Source organism: Centrocercus urophasianus, unplaced genomic scaffold (genome assembly GCF_019232065.1).
Source record: "Centrocercus urophasianus isolate 14NV4802_14NV808 unplaced genomic scaffold, USGS_Curo_1.0 seq_14, whole genome shotgun sequence".
Classification (NCBI taxonomy): domain Eukaryota; kingdom Metazoa; phylum Chordata; class Aves; order Galliformes; family Phasianidae; genus Centrocercus; species Centrocercus urophasianus.
The window spans coordinates 1,508,499-1,529,091 of record NW_024884586.1 but is presented as its reverse complement, the minus strand read 5'-3'; the positions used below and the strand labels follow the sequence as shown (position 1 = coordinate 1,529,091).

Here is a 20,593-nt window from a genome sequence, read left to right as displayed (position 1 = left end):
ACATCTTTGACTGATGGACTACATGCAAGGCCGTATGGATTTGGAATAATTTAACATTTCTTTTGGAAGATTAATGCACATAACTTCATCAGATGTCTAAGATGCTGTTTGGTATCTGATATAGCGTGTTTTCCTATACTTGCATCTCAAAATCCCCTTTTTTCTGGGTTGTGATACAGGCTTCTGTGGCTGTGTTGTGTTGAGGGACATGGTTTAGTGGCTATTGGAATAGATGAACGGTTGGACTGGATGATCTTTTAGGTCTTTTCCAGCCTTGATTTCTATGATTTATGTATAACATACACTGTGAATGTACCTGTTGGGTTGTTTTTTTTTTTTAAACACCGTAGATTAAATGATTGAATGTGCGTGCACTGAGATTTCTAGCTTACAAGGGAAGAACTAAACCCCCAAAAAAGCCATTATTAAATGGCATTTCTTTTTGTCTGTTTAGCTGATGGATTTAGAAGACGCCGTCCCTCTGGATTGCTGTCGTCTTGTCAAATACGATGAGTTCCATGACTACTTGGAACGATCTTACGAAGGAGAAGAGGATACACCAATGGGTTTATTGCTTGGAGGCGTCAAATCAACGTACATGTTTGACTTACTGTTGGAAACAAGAAGACCTGACCAAATTTTCCAGTGCTATAAGCCTGGTGGTAAGTCACATGATTGCAAATAGACCAAGACAGGGGAAACAGATGTATTACATGGTGGTAGGGAAATAAGACTTGGATAATATAGAAGAGTTTTGCCTCTGGCATTAAAAATGAAATTCTGAAATTGTACACCTTTTCAAATTCATTGCTGTTTGCATGGATTTAATGAAACCCCTTAACCAGTATATCAGACAGTGGTACGCTTTTTTTTTTTCCTTTTGAATTTTCTTGATATATCTGTGTTGGTTTTTTTTTCTCCTCATCCCTACAGAGGTCATGGTAAAAGTTCACGTAGTTGACCTGAAGACTGAATCTGTTGCTCCTCCAATAAGTGTACGAGCTTATTTGAATCAGACAGTTTCAGAATTCAAACAGCTAATTTCAAAGGTAATTTACCATTGTTCACAAATATGTATTACACAATTTTCATTTATTCTTGCTCTAAAAATATGTAATAAGTTTAAAAACTATAACAAGACCTTGCACTTCTACAGCACAGTTCGTTCTGTGTGTCATAAGATTTGATTAGTTGTTGCAGTTGAGCTTGTCTGTTTACTTACTGCTGCTAAAAGGAGCAGTCTACTCGATCTGTCTGTAGGTCTACCCTGACTTTTGCACAGAGTTAGCTACTGTCTGGCCCTGATGTTGACAAACTAACCAGATAATCTGGTCTTCAGAGAAGCTGAAGAGTCAAGCCAGTTTTCTTTTAGACTTGTAAATTCAATCACATCAGTAAGTTATTCTGTCAGTAGCAGAACTGTTGAATTCTTTAACCATATCACTGATACAACATGCAACTTCCCCCCATTGGCTCTGGTAATTAAAACTAGTAGCCACAGTTGTCCATATGCTTTCCACAAACCCTCCTCCTCATCCCAGCAGCCACTTAGAAAGCAGTAGAATTGACTATGGGCTTGTAATTGGCATTATCTAGGGCCTTGGAATATTGGTGCTTCCATTTAACTGGAAGAAAACAGCCATTTCTCTTAGTTCTGTATGACTCAGTTCAGTGTAACCTCATAATATTCATTGTAGAATGAGGTTTGAATTAAGGGTATGTGCACAAAACATGATGCTTGAAAATATTTTTGATTTTCAGCTGGTTTTGTACCCTTAGAATGGTATTGACATTGATTTTATTACTAGTTGCCAAGTTTGTTAGTTGTCTGCAAAGTCAAGCCATTTTAGTCTCCTGATCTTGTGAAAAAACTGTTATGTGTCAAAGGATGGAAGAGAGCAACTGAGACTGCACAGTTTGTGGTGATTTTCCTGCTGCTGTCTTTACAATTCTTAAATCAATACAAAACTTCACGTTTCACTTAAAATGATTGTTCATGTTGCAGTATTTGAAATTGTATAATGCACTTTAACTTCCTGTGCTTGTCTTATTCCAGGCCACACATCTGCCTGCTGAAACAACGCGGGTGGTGTTGGAACGGTGCTACAATGATTTGCGTCTTCTGAATGTTCCCAGCAAAACGCTGAAAGCTGAAGGCTTTTTTAGAAGCAATAAGGTAGATGTTCTGTTTTGAAACTGTCCATGTATCTACATGGCATTATCTTACAAGACTATTGCAAGTGGGAGGGAAGCCTGTATAAAATTTACAAAGGATAACAGTCACTTATTTTACTATTCTGTGAAGTATTTAATATTTTGGAAACTAGAAGATATTACAATGTCAGCAAATTCTGTGGGCTGTTTATAAAACCTAGTGTACATGACAAGGTAGAGCAGATTCATAATCAGAAATCTGGCTCATATCAGAATCAGAGGTTCATATGGTGCTGAGTTAAAAATCCTTATGACAGAGATTTGTAGAAGTCATCTCCTAGGACAGAGTGGTTAGCATTACTCTGAAACGCTTAGCTTTTAAATCTTACCATCAGCTTCTCAACACTGTTAAAGTTCTTATGAAGCAAACTTCAAAGCTAAGAGCAAGTTCTTGGTAGATCTTAATCTTAAATTCAGGAATTCCCCTAGCCAATTCTGTATTTTTTCTGAAAAGACTTATACTATTTCCAGTTACAGCTCGAATAGAATAGAATGGTTGGAAGGGACCTTTTAAAGATCTAGTCCGACTGCCCGACCACTTCAGGACTAACCCAAAGTTAGTGTATTACTGAGGACAAGCATTCACAAAAAGAGTAACTGAGAACTTAAGTAATGTTTGTAATTAAATAACATTGGTAGTGTTGTTCTCTGTACTACAGTAGCACACCTTCCAGCTATATTACCTGTCATTTGCTTTGAAACTTACACTCAAGATCACACTATTGTGGATGAGCAAAGATTAGTAAGGAGCAAAATAATGTCACTGACTTGTTATCCGGTTACTTTAAAACCTTTCACATTCACATGGTGATCTTTGAGAAAGGAAAAAGAGAAATTTGGTTGCTTGTATTCTCAATTACTCTATTGTTTACCCTTGTATGCCTTTCAAGGTTTCTTTATTAGTGATGTTGTACTAGCAAGTGAAGACTGTACTTGTTGATCTTGCTACTACTGCTGCTAGTGTTATTGTACAGATTAAAGCTTTGTGTTGTAAATAATGTGTAGTGCAGCTGGTCAGCCTGGTTACAGGTCACTCTAATCTGAGCATGATTATGAAAATAAAAAAGGGAAATTGTTACTAAGCTATGATTCCTTAGTTTCTGTCTTAAGATATATTTAAAAACGTTTGCTTAAAGACTGCGTTTCTTATTGATGTAATGTATGCTCAATCCTATGTGTTTGCTGTTATTGCTTTTATTATTTAATGTAATGCTACCTGGTAAAACCACTATTATTTTATGTTTAGGTATTTATTGAAAGTTCAGAGTCTTTAGATCGTCACGTGGCATATACAGATTCTCACTTATGGAGACTTCTGGATCGTCATGCAAATACAATCAGGCTGTATGTCTCGTTACCAGAGAAGTCGCCTGGATCTCAGTTTAGACAATCTGTTTATCAGAAGACTGGGGCAGATTTGGGCAACTTGGATGAAGCCTGTGAAAGGGTGAAAGGACCTGCAGGCAACATGAAATGTGTTGAGGCAATTCTGGAAGAAAGCACTGAGAAGCTTAAAAGTTTGTCCCTGCAGCAGCAGCAACAGGAGGGTGATAATGGAGACAGCAGCAAAAGCACAGAAGCCAGCGATTTTGAAAATATCGAATCCCCTTCAAATGAAATAGACTCTTCAGCATCGGTAGAAAACAGAGAACTTGAAAACCAAATTCAGATTTCTGATCCGGAGAATCTCCAGTCTGAGGAACGGTCGGATTCAGATGTAAATAATGACAGGAGTACGAGTTCGGTGGACAGCGATATCCTCAGTTCTAGTCACAGCAGTGATACTCTATGCAATGTGGACAGTGCCCCGATTCCCTTGGCTAATGGACTTGATTCTCACAGTATCACAAGTAGTAGGCGATCAAAAGCAAATCAGGGGAAGAAAGAAACCTGGGACACGGCAGAAGAAGATTCTGGAACAGACAGCGAATATGATGAAAGCGGCAAGAGTAGAGGAGAAACACAATATGTGTACTTCAAGTCAGAACCCTACACTGCAGATGAAGGTTCAGGAGATAAGCAGAAATGTATGTACCTTTGTCTATTATATTATGCCTTAAATACTAGTGAAGTTTAGTTTATTTTTAATTTGTATGCTACTTCAAGTCTAATTACAGTTTTGAAAAACGTGTTTTTATGTCAAATTAAAGCTAATGAAAGTGCAAGGGTGAGATGTGCCAGGATCAGTTACAAGCAGACAATATCAGTTAGGTTTTCAGTGTACTTAAACACTGTCTTCCTAAGAACATGTTACATCTGTCTGTGATGCATCTGTTCTCCAGAAAATACCTTCACCAGGAGGAGAAGTTGAATTATCTTGCAGTGAAAGGAAAGTCATTTTATGTGCTGAGGATGGTTTGGCTGTTTCAGAACTTGGTTAATTACTGTGATTCACAGAGCAATAATTCTATTAACATTTCAGTTAAGCTGAAAAATCCAAATCATTCTACCTGATGAAAATTCAAGTATGCTTTACGTTTATCAGTTAATTCAGTAGACTGTTGCTTTTATATTAATTGAAACGCAGAAGGTAAAAGAAGCATGTGGCATGTGTGAGAATGGTGGTGTGCATTCAGTATGAGAGATCTTATGGTCATAAAGATAATAAATTATTCAGAAACAGGAGTCGGTGGCTCTGTATGTTTTATGATTAACAGAAGAAAGATTAACAGCTGGATATAATAAAACCTTTGAAAGGCAAAGGCTTAACACTGAATCCAGAAATGCTGATGTAAGAATAATAGATAAGGATTCAATCTTATTAAGGAAGTGAAAATGTTTCTTTAATAAAAATTGCACTGAGAGAAATTTTAGTGAAGCTGTTAAAAGAGTTTGAAACAAACAAAAAAAAAACATCTCATGGAAGGGGTGGATTGGGAAGACTTCTCTTTGTTGCTACTCTTGCTTGAACTGCTTGAATTTTTCCTTTTTTTGGTAGGTCTGGCTAAATGCAGGTGTTATTTAGAGTACCTTTGGCACGTTTTGTGGTGCTCTGTACGAGTGGACATCTGAAAGCTTTTCTTAGTGCAGCAGCATGGACGGGTTTTTATAACTCAGTCAACTACTGTTCATATAGCAAATTCTGTTGTACACTGTGGCTGTGTTGGACTCATTGGAAATAAAAAGTGCTCAGTGTTGTGGTTTACCCCAGTGGGCAGCTCAGCACCACACGGCTGTTTGCTCATTCGCCCCCTCCCAGTAGGATGGCAAAGAATAACCTGTGGGTTCAGATTAAAAACAATAATAAGAGTAATAATAATATAATAGATATTTACAGAACAGGTGATGCACTGTGCAATTGCTCACCACCTGCCAACTGATTAGCAGCCAGTCCCTGGGGCAGCAGCTGTCCCTGTCCTGGCCAATTCCCTTTGGTTGTATTTATTTATTTTCACACATGTCATACAGTATAGAATATCCCTGCCCCTCAGCTCCCTTGCTGGCAAGACAATATGAGAAACTGAAAACTGCAATATCCTTGGCCTTCTGAAGCTGCCACTCAGCAACTGCTAAGCCATCAGTGTGTTATCAGCATTGTTTTGCTCCGAAAGCCAAAATATGGCATACCAAACACTAAAGGAAAAATCAACTCTGACCCTCTTGAAACCGAGACAGTGTAGTTTGTGGTTTATATCCAAACTACATATATTAAGAAACACGATTTCTAAAGGCAATTTACTTATGTTCTAGAATATTATGCAACCAGAATATTTTGTAAATACAAAACTATTCAGTGTGAAAAGTCCTTAATCTAGACTTGAGCTTGCCTTGTGATACCATGTGACATTCCAAAATAGAGTTACAACCAACCCTTTTCATTCTGAAAATGTTGCTGTTAGAAAAATAGGGCAGTTTGGAACTGCTGTGTCTTCGGGAGTATCAACCCATAAACATTTCAAATGCAACAAAGCTCGTACAAGTTACAGGAATGCCCTTTATAATTAGTAGGGTTATATATATGAAAATAATAGACTGTGTTTTTTTACTATGAGTGCTCCATGCTAATTTCATCTTCATTTTTGTTTAGGGTTGGTGGTGCACGTTGATAAAAGAATTACACTGTCTGCCTTCAAGCAACAGTTGGAGCCTTTTGTTGGAGTTCCATCCTCTCACTTCAAAGTCTTTAGAGTTTATGCCAACAATCAAGAGTTTGAGAGTGTTCGGCTCAATGAGACACTTTCATCATTTTCTGATGACAACAAGGTTATTCAGAACTTATTTTGGAAAAAAAATGCATTGGTACAATATAGCCAAGTTTAAGATAGTAACTGCAACTTGTTGTTAGTTGCTGGTTTAAATCGTTGCTTTAATCTTGGTATTGTTATCAAATGTGATTTTGATTGTAATGCCACTTCTAACACTACTTTATCTTTACAGATAACTATTAGACTTGGAAGAGCCCTTAAGAAGGGTGAATACAGAGTCAAAGTCTATCAGCTTTTGGTAAATGAACCAGAGGTAAGGAGTTGTAAATGAGATTGATTAATAGTGATTTATGAAAATTATACTAAGTGCTGTGGCACTTGGATTTTCCTCAGAAACCTTGCTAAAAAGAACCCTTTTTTCTGAGCTTTTCTGCAGCTTTCCCTAGATTAAGAAAGGCAATTTCAGGCTATTTTTTTTTTCATGTGCCTTAGAATATGCAGTTGGAATGTGATCTGCAGCCTTTCACATCTTTATTTCTGCAGTATAAGTAGAGGACAAACGAAGATCGCTCCTTGTTTTCCTTAAATGTGTTTAGTTATGTAGTACTCTTTACAAATAAAAACTGTCCTGGCTTCTTGTTGCTGTTTTCAGTAATAGGAAACAAATAGAACTTGCTGCAATCATGCAGGGCAGGTGGTGGCTGTAGGCAGGTGCCTATCCCTTCTGCACAGGGCAGTCCTAAAGGAGTGTAGAAACAAAAATACCTTGTAGTAATATGGCTCACTTGCTTGTAGCATCTTTTGAGATGTGGAAAGTTGATCTCATTATACAGATAGGAGTCTTCAAAAGTTGATGTAATGTGCATCTTAATTTCTGATTTCATGGTTTGGACCAAACTGCAGAATATATATATATTAATAAAGGAAAAGCATATGGTACTGAAACTGAACTAGTTAAGCAGACGGTGAGAGTAGTCCAAGAATAACTTCCAGTTGTGGTGTTCTGGCCTATCTGCCCAGTGTAAGCCAAGAGAGTGGCATATTTATCATGCTGTGGCTTATTTATCTTAAAAGCTCTTTCATCAGCACTTTCCAAATTGTTTGAAATGTTAATTTAATGGCAGCAATTAGTAATAAGGGAACCTGATGCTACTTCTGCAGTGGCATGCATTTGGTAGTTTTTGGGGAGCTTGTCAAAGGGTAACTGCACTGCAATTGAATCCTGATTTTAATCAGTCTTGTTTATAGAAAATAATTATTTTGCTAGGTGAGGGGGACTGGCCTCAAGGGCAGAGACAAGATTAGAAGACAAATTACTTTTTTCTGTTAGTTATATTTTATATAATATATAAATATCTATTATATATATAATCATTAATGATAGGTATTATCAATAATTTCTCTACTGTTTTCTATTTGCCATGTTCCCAGCCATGCAAGTTTCTTCTAGATGCAGTTTTTGCGAAGGGAATGACCGTCCGGCAGTCCAAAGAGGAGCTGCTCCCTCAGCTTCGAGAGCAGTGTGGCCTGGACTTAACAATTGACAGGTAAAGATTTTGCAACCAGGGCTGAAGTTAAATGACTAAATATTACTTTAAAGTGTGTATCTTTTCTCTTGTGGGAAGGAAGAATATTAGCAAAGGAGCGGAAATAAGTTGCTGTGGTGTTTTAAATCCAATTGTGAATTGTGAAAAGAATTAACTTCACCATTTTTTGGCTTTTTTTCCATGTAAAATGATAGAGGGAATTGTATCTACCTTGGAATGTCTGTGTGCAAAATGACTACAGGTTTAGATGAAAGAGATGTTAGTTTTATTCAGAAAGAAGAGCATTAAGTAAATCTGCTCACATAAAAAAGAATAAAGTAGTAAAAACGTTTCCTGTTGAGAAAAGGAGTAAAAATGTAGATCTGGACCAGGTAATTTCTACTTATGTCACTATGACTTGGCCAAAGGATTTTTGTATTGTGTTGTCTAATGCTATATGTGCTCCTGGCCACATAACAGTATTTGGCTTCTGTGTATAGAAACCATTCTTATTAGTGTTCTGCTTGTCTTTATTTCCATTTTAGTTGTTCATACCAGTATTTAGTTGCATCTGAATAAAGTTCATGCTTTTATCGTGTGTACTGACGCAGTAGAACCAAGAATGTAAACCAGATACCAGTCTTCCATACTAATCTCTCCACACAAAAACAACAAAAAAGGCAGGAGTAACTTTTGGAAGCTTCTGGTAGTACTCTGCCTATGCTGCATAGGAAATTGCATTCTTCCTCCAAGTTCTTATGGATTTCTTGCTCTGAGCAAGCATGTGCAGGCTTGTTTTCTCTGATTGATGCTGCGCTACCAGACTGGTGACAGCATGCTGTCAGGAATATCTCAGGATGTTAAAATTACTGCTGCTAAGCCTTACCTACCCTCATGTGAATGAGTTGCATTTCAGTTCCACCAAAAGAAAAAAAAAAAAAAAAAAAAAAAGAAAAAAAAAAAGCAATGTTCCATTTGTAACTCCATGACACTGTTAATTGGTTGAATTTCCTCTGTCATTTATTTACAGGTTTCGTCTACGGAAGAAAACCTGGAAGAACCCAGGGACTGTGTTTCTGGATTATCATATCTATGAAGAAGATATCAATATTTCAAGCAATTGGGAGGTTTTCCTAGAAATACTTGATGGTAATAATTATACAGAAAGTGAAGGTCATGGTAGAGCTTTTATTTAGAGAACAGTAGAAAATGCAATTCCCTTCTGTTTTCATGCAAGACTAATAAAACTGACGTGTGTTTTCAAGGGTAACTTAAGGGAGAAAGTTAGGCTGTGCTGCTTTTTCTCTGCCATTTCTCATCACATATAGATAAGGAATGTAGATTGCATTTGTTCAGAAACTTTTTCACAAGCATGCATGCTTCAGGAAGTCCAACATAACTGTTGCTCCAGTACCGTGAGCTCTTTTGGACAAGTGATGAATGATGGTATTTTTAGTTTCAGCAATTATGTCAAAACATGCAAGATATTGAAATGAACGTTGGAGGTTCTGCAGTCCTGCAGATGGACTGGAAATATGTATCGGCTCACACCTGAATTGTTGTTGGAGGAGCATAAAGGCAACTGCTTTAAAGTTCTGTCAGCACTTGTTTCATCTTGTTTTTCAGCTAAGCATGTTAGTCAAGTAAATAATGTGACTTAGAGCATTTTACAGCTAATTTCCTTGGAATAGTGGGTTTATGTCCTGTCACTGTTGCATGCGTATTTAAATTGTTCTGTGGTTCTGAAGGAAGCTTAGATAATTGCTTCAGACATGCCAAGAAGGATTTAATTGATTGTACCTTCATTTTGGACAACAGCTTAAGTGTTGAAAGGTAGCACAAACGCAGTCACAGAATTGTAGAAGATGTTTATAGGCTTGAACAGTGGTGGTTTCATGCACCACAAGCACGTAATAGTAGACATAAATGTTGAAGTTGTGTATTCTATAGGCAAAATTAAATTTTAAACCAGTTTAGAAGTGGTAACATCAGCCCTTTTGTATTATTTATGCTTATTTGATTGTGATGTTTATGGCGTTACCCTGTCTACCAAAGAAAGCCCTGGAATAAGAAATCTGGAGGCAATACATATATAAAGGTGGTAGGTGTAAAGCAGACTTCAGTAACAAGTGTGTAGTTAGTGCATGAAAGCTAGAAGTGAAATGTGAAAAGCTCTACTTTGAGAAAAGTGAAGCACATGAATAATTACCAGATTGCAGAGGAAGGCTGTGCAAATGCAAGATCAGAAGGTCAGCCTCTGGGTGATGGGTATTTTGTGTGTGACTAAGCTGGATGGAAGAACACATCCTGCGGAGGAGTACATGGCACTGCTTGTAAGAGATATTGTCTATGGCAGATTGCTTCAAATTAAGTCCGAGTCCCACTTTTCCTGTTCTTTCTCCTCTTCCTTAGTAGGCTGCCTGCAGCATTTTCACAGTTACGTAATGTTTAATGGGCAGTTTGTATGTGTGTGTGATGAGCCTTCAATACCTGAGTGTGCATTTGCTATGGGTAACCCCTAATTTTAAATAAGCCACTTTGTGATGTTAATGTCATAAACTTTCTTCTCTTTCTAAGGAATAGAAAAGATGAAATCCATGTCACAACTTGCAGTTTTATCAAGACGATGGAGGCCATCAGAGATGAAGCTAGATTCCTTCCAGGAAGTAGTGCTAGAAAGCAGCGGTGTTGAGGAATTAAAAGAAAAGGTAAAATCTACAAACCATGCAAGTTCCTCGTGGTTTCTGAATGTCTTATTCATGTCTTCTGTTGGGAAGCATGGCAGTAGCATGACTTTAGTACTTTTTTTTTTTTTCCTCCTAAGACCAGAACTTTTCAACAGGCAAGCATGTGTGCCATACTAGCGGAAGTCTAGAGTGGGGAGTGTGTTTTATAATGGGGCTATTTGATTAATTTGGTTTATCACATGGTTCTTAGAAATGATTGTTTACATATAGGAATACTAAGATGGAAGAAGGACCCCTTAGATGTTGATGTCAGCAAAAATCCTGTTATCAAGGCTGCCAGTCTTAATTCAGATATTAACAGTAGGATTTTTTGTATAGGCTGGAAAGAGGAGCATCATTCAGCTTTCATCTTCATTTTTTATCTGAAGAGGAAGTCAGCTTTTCTTGTGTTTCTTAAGAAAGGAAAAAGTTGCAGGGAGTAACTTGAAAGCCTCTCTAAAGGAATGCTGCTAATTCTTTTGGTCACACCAGTATGATAAATTTGAATTTGACATCTGTAGTAACAGAGGTGTTCATCCAGATCTTTTCTGCTAGCCAAATTATCAGCAGATAGTGGGGCTGATATATTTCAGAAATTTGCTGGGTTTTGTTAGTATTTGTTGAGTTAATCTTGTTTGCTAAGGAAATGAGAGTTGGAACCTTAAGCTGGCTATTAGTCTGCTCTTTTTAGTTCAGCATACCAGAAGAGCTGAGGCAAGAATCTTAGAAATGAAATCCCCAAATTTTGGGGAAATAATCAGCCATGGATAAAAACAAATCCAAGTTAAAATCTGCACTGCCCTGGAGACAAGGCTGCAGCCTGTCTTCGAGTTAAGGCCAAGGCAGTGCTGAGTCTGTGTGCACCATGAGATTGCTCAGCAAATACCTAACGGGTGGGAGTCAAGTGGATGGGGACAGCCTCTTTTCAAGTGATAGAACAAGGGGAAATGAGAACAAACTGATACACAGGGAGGTCCATGTGAACATGAAGAAAATCATCTTTACTCTGAGTGTCACAGAACACTGGAATGGCTGTGGAGTCTCCTTCTGTGAAGACACTCAGAACCTGCCTGGACCACCTACCTGTGTGCCCTGCAGTAGGGGACCTGCTTTAGCAGGTGGTTGGACTCCATGATCTCTGCAGGTCCCTTCCAAGCCTTATCATTCTTGATTATGGTAGGAGGTGTGGTGTATGTAGATGAGGTTAAGGCATCCGTATTTTACAGCTTCATGCGCTTCCCCCCTTGACTGTGATAGTTTTCATTTGATGCAGAAAGGAAACTGCTGGACCTAAGGATTTAACTCGAGGCGGTTGGTGACTTTGTGTCGTGGATTCTATTAATTGTCTTTATTTTATTGTTGCCTTGCTATGAATTCAGGAATGTGATGAAACTGCCACACGAAGTGTCACTGGTGTGACACGTTGGTAATTTCAAAAGTTCTGGAAGTGTGCACTTTGTCACTGTCATTCTGTACTAACACTTTACATCATGTGACAACTTGAGTATGTTAGCTTCTAGATTTGGCAGGTCTGTGGATTTGTGTAGATGTAGCATGATGTTGTAGAATAGTACTGAAATCCATTTTTTTCACTTCACAGCTGAGTGAATTAAGCGGAATACCCTTAGAAAATATTGAGTTTGCAAAGGTAAGATCTTTCTTTTTTTTTTTTTTTTCCTCTGCATTTAATTGGTGTATGTGATTGTGTAACTTTTTCATCCGCAATTGCTTCCTTCTCAGGGTAGAGGAACGTTTCCATGTGACATTTCTGTCCTAGAGATTCATCAAGACTTGGACTGGAATCCTAAAGTATCGACACTGAATGTCTGGCCTCTGTACATTTGTGACGACGGTGCAGTAATATTTTATAGGTATGTACTTTATTACAGAATAGTAGTGCATAAAGTCTGTGCTTAAGATTCGAGGGGTGATGCAATCAACAGAAGCTTAAACATTCTATTTGTTTTCTTAAAGGAGAAATGCTTGTGTGAGAGGATTGAGAACATGGAACTGCAATATTTGGGCTTCTCAGCTTCATACAAACCTGACTACTAACTGTTTGGGTTTGCTTGTTTTAAGAAAATAAACAGTGTTTCCCTTTTACTCAATTCTCTTTCTCAAGTCAGTGCTAAATACAAAATTGCTGTTCTTGAGTGTATCTGAATTTCCTCTAGCTGTTGGTGTTGTGATGGAGTCATAAGAACAGTCATAATTATTCACAGAGAGTAAGTATAATCAGGTAGATGGAATATAGTCTTGGTTCTTGCTGTTTTCTGCTTGGTCTACTGTAGGAATACTGAATAAAAAGCAGACTAGGATTAATATTAGTCACTGGAGAAGTATTTGTGTAGAACATTATGTTTAGTTCTCTTTTTGGTTTGGTTTTTTTACTAAGCTGCACCAGTAGGGGAGAACTAAAGAAATCTAATCACTATTGTAGGTAATGGAACGTAGCTTTTTAACATGTGTTTTCATTTTAGGGATAAAACCGAAGAATTAATGGAATTAACAGATGAACAGAGAAACGAACTGATGAAAAAAGAAAGCAGCAGACTCCAGAAAACTGGACACCGGGTAACCTACTCTCCTCGTAAAGAGAAAGCACTAAAAATTTATCTGGATGGAGCACCAAATAAAGATTTGATTCAAGACTGATATTTGCTATAGCATTTTCCCCGGGGAATTTTTTTTGTTTAAAATAAGAAGGTTCACTACTACTGTGTAGTGCCATTACGGCAGGACGCTCATTAGGTGTAAAGCGCTGACACCAGCACTGATTGGGCTGTGCTACCAATCAGCAGCACAGTGCCCTGTTGGGTCGCTGTTTGACTTGGAATCATATTGTGCACTATAGTCAAATGTACTGTAAAGCTAAAAGGGATGTGCAAATAAAAGATTAGAACTAAAAAATGGGTGGGGAGGGAAACGAGTGGAAATTTTTGAGGACAGTGTGCACATAGTAGCTAGTGAAACTAGCCTCAAACAGGATATCATAGCTTAATAATAAAAGCTGTGCAAAGGCCATGAAAGAATCCTTTTTTGTTTGTTTCACTGATACACACATTACCTCATCAGAGAGTCTGAAGCATATGTTAACACCTGGGTTCTAAAAGGCAGCGAAAAGGGGTTGAAGATGTGATGGAAGTGCTGCAGTTGTAAGGTCTGAGAATACTCTTCCACCAAACAGGTGGTCTTAGAGGTTTGTCTGAAGCGGCCAGCAGGTGTTGGTGCTTTTTGCAGAAGCGCTGTTGTAAGGTAAACTGGTTTTTAGCAGGTTATGGAAGCTGGTGAGCAGCTCTATGATATTTCATCCAATGTGTAAATAAAATTTGCCCTGTCCATATAACAGAACTGCAGTTCAGCTGTTTTCCATGGTATTTCTTTTCACATATCACCATCCATTGAGTTTGAAAATGTAGTTGCCTATTTAAATTTGTATTCATTTTGTTTGACAGTGCTGGGTACCTTAGGGTTGTATTTCTCCTTGTTAATTAAGCTTTCGTTCTGTTTTAGCTACTTTTTGTACATCTTGTTTTTGAGACTATTACAAGTTTGCTTCTTCTCCACCCATTGAAATTCATTTTATGTTTGCCTGGATTTGATTCCATAGCTATATGTAGTTAAGTACTGGGGCAACCTTTAACACCTCGGCATATAAACTTGGTAGTTCAGGTTGTGATGCAGAGATTGATGCAGTCAACATGATGTCCTTGCAAAGCCTAGGAACAGCCATTTTTTTGCTTTGGTCCATAAAGATCAATAGAGAACAATTCTCCTTAGTTTTTGGAAAAGCACCTAATTTATAACAATCAAACGATTTTGGTAAACTTTTTCATGCCAGATGCTGTTTACAACAATGAACATGCCAATAAAACATTTGTTCATTCTGTTGTGTTTTATTCATTAAATGCTGTGGGTTTTGTTAGAAGAATGTCAGAATTACTTCATGGAAATGTGCTTTCCCAAGGCAATGTCAGAATTGTAAGCCTGTTTGTGTATGTGTGTCTATTCACACACACTCCATACCCAGTATTATGAGAAGCATTTTGTAGCCTCTCTGCTGTTCCTCCAGGCTTATTTTCACACTGTGTTTTTAAGTTTCCTTGCTAGCACTGAATTCCTTCCCAGTAAAATTGTTAGGCTCCAAATATGGCTGGCAGCTACATTTTGCTACAGAGAGAAAAAAGGAGTCTGAAGAACTGAATGTTCAGTTTTCTGATTGCTGAGGCACAGCAACATGAAGAGCCTGAGGAATCTAGCAGCTCGAGAGCCAGACGCTGCATGGAGGAATTCCCTCATTCTTCCTTTTTTTTGACCTGTACCACCTCATCTCTGATATAAATGAGTGGGAAGCAGAGGAAGCATAGAGTGCGCACCGTCCGGTAGGTAGAGCAGCTTTGTTAAGCTTCCAACTATGTATGTTCAGGCTGCCCCATGTATCCTGAGTTGTTGGAAGAGGAACAAGTATGGCTAAGAAAAGAATTCCAAAAACTGCTTAGTCCTTAGCCACATTTGGGAAGCTTCAGTTGAACACATTTCTTTGAAGTTCATTGTAAACCTGTAAGTCTTATAAAAGTCTCGGTGAGATGCCCCTCAGTCCTCCATAATTTCCTGTTCAGAGGTGAACTTCCTTCTGTGTAAGCGTACTGGAATACATTCTGGATTGTTTGGGGAGACTTTGCAGCATTTCCTTTACGTTCTGATCATTTTGAGTTTGACTGCATTTTAAAGAAACAAAAGGCCCTTGAGTTTCTAATTAAATTAGTTATATGGAGATTTGATTAATAGCAATGCGTATTATTAGGGACTGGGGCACTGGGAAACTTGAAGGGAGAATTACATCTTCCTTCTTAAGTAGGGTAATATTTAAGGGTAGTCTTTGCTCTCTTGAAGTGCTACTTTAGACCAGGGAAATCACAGTGAAATTTCATTGTATGGATGAATTGTCTGTAAAGAACAGGAATTTCAAATTTTAGTTTTAGGGACAGAGAGGAAAGGTAAATGTGAACCGCGTCAGAGAGCATGTGTGCGTGTATGAGTTGGTGTGAGAGTTGGTGGTGGAAAAGATTCCATAAACCGAAAGGCTGTTCTGATTAAATGTCCTTCTTGTTCCTAGTGAAAACAATTCATATCGATTCCAACACCCCAGGAATTTGTTGCAAGTCTTTTATAGACCAGAAGCGGTGAGAGTCTTGAAGGCTAGCATGCAATCAGCAACTGCTCGTTAATTCACTGGTACTTGCTGTTCAGATTCCCCATAAGCAGTAGGGGATGCTATTTGGGAAGAAGCTCTGAGAATACGTGGCTGGAGCTTTGTGACATCTTTCAGCATGTTCAGTAATGGATAGTGAAATCAATACTCCTAAAAGTCATTGACAGTGGAAGAACCATTGTAGCAAACCATTGAGGTGGCTGAGAGTCAGTGAAAGAAATCAGATTTTACTCTAGCTTGATACAGATTTCTTAAATCAACAGTGTTAAAATGGTAATGCTGATACTCACATGTACCACGGATTAATACCTATTAAGTATATTATAAGCAGTAACCACTTCTTAAAGAATCTTCTCTGGATATAGACAGTGAAGAGGGAGAAGCATGACTCAAAACACGAACAAGAAAGTTGTCTCACTGCTTGCTTGAAGTAAGGAGTTTGTGTTCGCTGCTTCTTTATCTCCCAAGGCTAAGTGATGGAGTAGAGTGTATAGAACCCTTAATTAATATTGTATAGAACCTCAATCAGAATTACCCTAAGGGGTATGTTCATAAAGAATGCTGCCATATGTACTTAGGCACTGTATTTAGTTACAAGGCATAGCTTATTTGTAACTGCAGCTGTATTCCTATGTATGTCTGTATATAATGTTTATTCAGTGTAGAAAAGAAAATCTGTATGCTTTGTATTTAGCCTGTTTGGCTCTTCTGCAATTATTAGCACTTCACTTTGACATTAAGAGACAAAGCCCTAAACTGCCAAGTTGAAAACTCCTGTCTAGAAGCCAGTTATGTGTATGTAGATATGTAAACACCATTTGTTGTTTATGCAGAAAATCCTGTAGGCTACTTTCCTAATAGTAGGACCTCATGCAGTGGAAGAATCCAAGGACTACTCCATGTGGAAGGGCAGAACTCAAGGGACACTCTGCAACTGTAGAACAGTGGTTCTTATAGTGAAGTTTGACGCTGAACATACGACTTGCATTACACACAAAAGAAAAAGGAAGGAGCTCTGAGTACGTTCATCAAGAAGGGTAAGCATCCCTTCTTTCCGTCCTTCCGGTGCTGTGACACCCAAAATTGTACGTTGCAGCTTCACCTATCATATTTTATTCAAAAAGAAAAGAAAAACAATTGCTGAAATTGGAAACTGAGGCTGTATAAAGTGGTTCTTACTCCAGAAAAGTAACTCCAAGTGTGTGTACAAGAAATCCTTAGAAGTTGTTTCTGTAGTCGTTAATAACTTGAAATTATGTATGCTTAATGTGTTTTTTAATGAGTACAAGTACTGATATGTTTATTTCTGATGTACAAGCAAAAGTATTAATCCGAGGAAACACTGATAGCTTTCTCATTTGTCTTTGATGGGAGGTTTGGTCCAAAGATTGAGTGAATTCAACATGAGTTGGAACATGCAGGTTGGGTGCACGAAAACGGATGCTCAATGAAGATGTTTATTGCACTTCTATCCAGCAGTATCTGTTAAAGCAAGACAGTAGACAAAAATTTCTAGAACTAACTAAACTGTCTGGTGTTTGAACTTCATATTTCATCTCCCAGAAGTAGGTCATGAGGTGGGTCATGCTCAGGCTTCACTCCTGCTTGGTCCTCCAGACTTTCTAATTCTTTCTGCACTTCCTGAATGATGCTACTTTCTTCATAATCAGAAAGAATATCTCTGGGTATTAAACTAATAAATGGCATCTCATCCATATTTAAGTGATCTTCTTTTTCATTATTTCTGGTTTCATTGGAGGACAGTTCACACACAGATGTAGTACCGTGGCTGCTGGAAAAAGAAAGACATCTGGTCATATATTACATTCTCTCATGTTCTTTTTGCTAGTTCTTAATAAAATTCATAATATCCTGCCCCTGTAAAAGCATACTAGCTATATAGAATTGTCAGGTCCACCACAGATGACCCTGTAAACATCTGACTGTTGCATTCTTCACAGCTGGAAAGTTGAGAGCTCTCTACATACAGAGTGAGAACCAAGTGATAAATAGCAAAGCATGTTTGATACTACGACACAAGGTGGCAGTGGACATCAGCGCAGTGTGGCCCCTCTGCAAGAATCAATCATGGTTAGTCCTTTTTAATGTAATACTAAGGTAAGAAGATTGTCTGGCTTAAAAGAAATGCAGAAGACTGTCACGAAACTGTGAAGCTGGGAGAACTGAGTATTATCTATTTGGATCTGAGTAGGCATGTAGTGTATTTGCCTAAAAAGTGGCTCTGGTTGCCTGCAAATGATGTCCCACTTGTGATGCAGGGAACTTTTAAAAGGAGTAAGAATGGTTTAGACTTGTGGCAGAGGAATGGAATTCGATCATCGTGGGTCTACTTTGCAGTGCATAGGACAGCACAGTCACACGTCCCTGTTACAGACTGCAAGGTGACTGCTGCGTGTGCCAGGCACCTCGCAACAGACATGTGCTTAAAGCTGCAGTCTCTCTTTCACTGGCATCAAGGGTAAATGGACTGAAGATGTTCTTTAAGCTTATTTTGTGTACATTTTTAATTGTGTGCTCTGCTTTTTAGGCTTCTGAGACTTTCCTTTCTGGGAAGACTATCCGTGTTCTCTAGGATATAATCTAGTATTTTCAATGTCTTTATCAGTTACTAATGATATCAGCTAAGAGTCATTGAAAGCAGAGGTGGGCTTTCTCTTAATAAAAAGTACATTCTCTGAATTCACCAAGTTCACAGAATCAGCATTACATTGCCGTGAGTCACTGGCAGGTGGTATGCACTATATTTATGTACTTATGATAACCCTAAATTCGTGTGGCTATAGCTGGATGGTTCTGTTTAATTCACCTCCTAATGGATTTGTGTTTTTCGGTATCCTTCTCCTTCCTAAATGTAGTATCTGCTGACATACCTTAACTGAGATTAATGGTACTTGCACGTTAACTGCAGTTCCTGTGCTGCAGGATGGATGGGATCAGTTCTGCTTGCTTCCTTATACCATGTATGTGAAACTTTACTATCCAGTTGTTTTCTGTGCATAAGAACTAGAGTTGTGCACCAAAGGAAGAAAATGTTAACCTATGTATAGCCTGCATTTCTATCACAGCTTTGCTGTCTTGTTAAAAGCTAACGTAATGAAATTAGCAGCGTGGCAACAAACTTTATTCTTTCACAGGTAACATGTTAAGTCTTCCGAAAGTTTTTAGTGCAAAACTTCAATGGTCTCATTTCCTCCTTAATGAAATTGCTGGTAATGCAGATAACTCACCTTCTAAAGACTGATTAAAGCTGTGATATGTGAGAAGGTTTAGCTTCTAGCAGAAAAACATGGAGTCAGTCTATTTCGTATTCCATGAAACTCATGAAGATACTGAAGAGGTCTGCACAGTATGAAGTTTTTCAAGTCTAAACTGCAAGTCTAACTGAATGTTAGCAAAGTCAGATTTTTTTGCTGTGCTAGAAATGACCTTCTGTGAAGCTGATCCTTAGTACAAAACCATGCCTGTTTAATCCTACTGAATGTACTGAAATGTATGTATGTAACGTGAGCAAGTGAAACATCCAATAGAGGCCTGGACTAACAGAAGATTGTTGGACGAGGGCTGCACTTGCAGAATGAAATTGGAATGATACTTGATTAACTAAACATCTGTTAGTACTTTTTTAATTAAAATGCCATAGAAGCCTGATGCACAGACTTCACTCACTTGGGGAATTAGCCTTTGCCAAACTCAGGCACTTCTGCATAGGACAGAGCATAAAGTCTGAAACAGTTTCAAAACTAGTGATGAGAAAAGCCGTCAAAACATTCTGTAGTGTGATGAAAGGGTCAGCAAGTTCTGTCTGCATCAGAGGAACCCAACAAAATCTCAAGGACTTCCCTTGCTCACATGATGATCTTTACCTCTGGGGTTGGCAGATCAAGCCACTTGCACATGGGCATCGCTCTAGGACTCCGTCGGGTTCCAGTTCCCAGGTGATCAGGTTGAGAAGTCTGTTGGAAGGATCGTGGCAGGGTTCACCTTCTTCGGGTAATGGAGAGCACACAGGAAACAGCAGTTCTGCATGCCAGAGCAGATGAGTTTTATGAGAAGTTAACAACTGTCTGCTAAACTGAGATGAGCTGATCTTTAATATATGTGCAAGATACTTAAAAAAAAGGAAGTCTTGATGTCTTTTTAAGTCCCCTTACAGATTAGGGAGCTATAAATAAATGTTCATTTCACTAGGTGGTAGTAAGACATTCCAAGTTTATATACTTGTGGTATGGCAGAATAAAGTGTGGAGAGTTCAGAGTTATTCTGTAATGGTCAGTGTATCCACGTGCATATGTATATGACTTACTGGTTTCTGATTTCAAAACTCATGCTACATGAAAAAAGCAACAGGCATTCATAGTGAATGGTCTGTCTTTCTCATTTTGGGGTCAGAGATTACAAGGACATCTTGATGAAGCTTGTCAAAACCTGTAACTGTTTCAGGAAGACAACTCATGAAGCCGAAACTGCTCTGAAACTTGCTGAAACCAAACTTAGTTAACATTAGAAGTTCACTATGTAATGCTCTAAATTAACATGGAAAAGTTGAACAGACCCCTCTGGCTTTAGTTTTGGTGTTTCAAATGAGCTTTTTCCCCTCTTTCTCCTGAAAAGCCCTAGCAGCCTGATCTACAGCAGGCTCTGGGGGGGCAGGCATGCCAACTCTCAGGGAAGGTACAAAGTTATCTGCTGTTCTTAGCAGGAATTAAAAAAAAAAAAAAAAAAAAAAAAAAAAAAAAAAAAAAAAAAAAA

At 38.3% G+C, this 20,593-nt stretch overlaps 2 protein-coding genes across 5 annotated transcripts in view; one reads left to right on the top strand and one right to left on the bottom strand.

Moving 5' to 3' along the window:
- Positions 1-14,498, top strand: part of USP47 (ubiquitin specific peptidase 47) — a 52,332-nt gene extending 37,834 nt beyond the window's left edge. For all 3 annotated transcript variants that reach the window (XM_042814895.1, XM_042814894.1, XM_042814896.1), the window contains exons 17-28: positions 455-662; positions 934-1,049; positions 2,057-2,176; positions 3,461-4,241; positions 6,242-6,417; positions 6,592-6,672; positions 7,791-7,906; positions 8,916-9,034; positions 10,463-10,593; positions 12,212-12,259; positions 12,352-12,482; positions 13,092-14,498. In XM_042814895.1, coding sequence (XP_042670829.1) covers positions 455-662; positions 934-1,049; positions 2,057-2,176; positions 3,461-4,241; positions 6,242-6,417; positions 6,592-6,672; positions 7,791-7,906; positions 8,916-9,034; positions 10,463-10,593; positions 12,212-12,259; positions 12,352-12,482; positions 13,092-13,266 — 2,202 coding nt within the window. In that variant the 3' untranslated portion in view covers positions 13,267-14,498. The remainder of the gene's footprint in view (positions 1-454; positions 663-933; positions 1,050-2,056; positions 2,177-3,460; positions 4,242-6,241; positions 6,418-6,591; positions 6,673-7,790; positions 7,907-8,915; positions 9,035-10,462; positions 10,594-12,211; positions 12,260-12,351; positions 12,483-13,091) is intronic.
- A 2,583-nt stretch (positions 14,499-17,081) lies between these two features.
- DKK3 (dickkopf WNT signaling pathway inhibitor 3) overlaps positions 17,082-20,593 on the bottom strand; it is a 23,294-nt gene continuing 19,782 nt past the window's right edge. Inside the window, exons 6-7 of one of the 2 annotated variants that reach the window (XM_042814897.1) lie at positions 19,708-19,864; positions 17,082-17,615 (exon numbers count right to left, since the gene is read on the bottom strand). In XM_042814897.1, coding sequence (XP_042670831.1) covers positions 17,369-17,615; positions 19,708-19,864 — 404 coding nt within the window. In that variant the 3' untranslated portion in view covers positions 17,082-17,368. The remainder of the gene's footprint in view (positions 17,616-19,707; positions 19,865-20,593) is intronic. The other variant, XM_042814898.1, reaches the window with a different exon arrangement.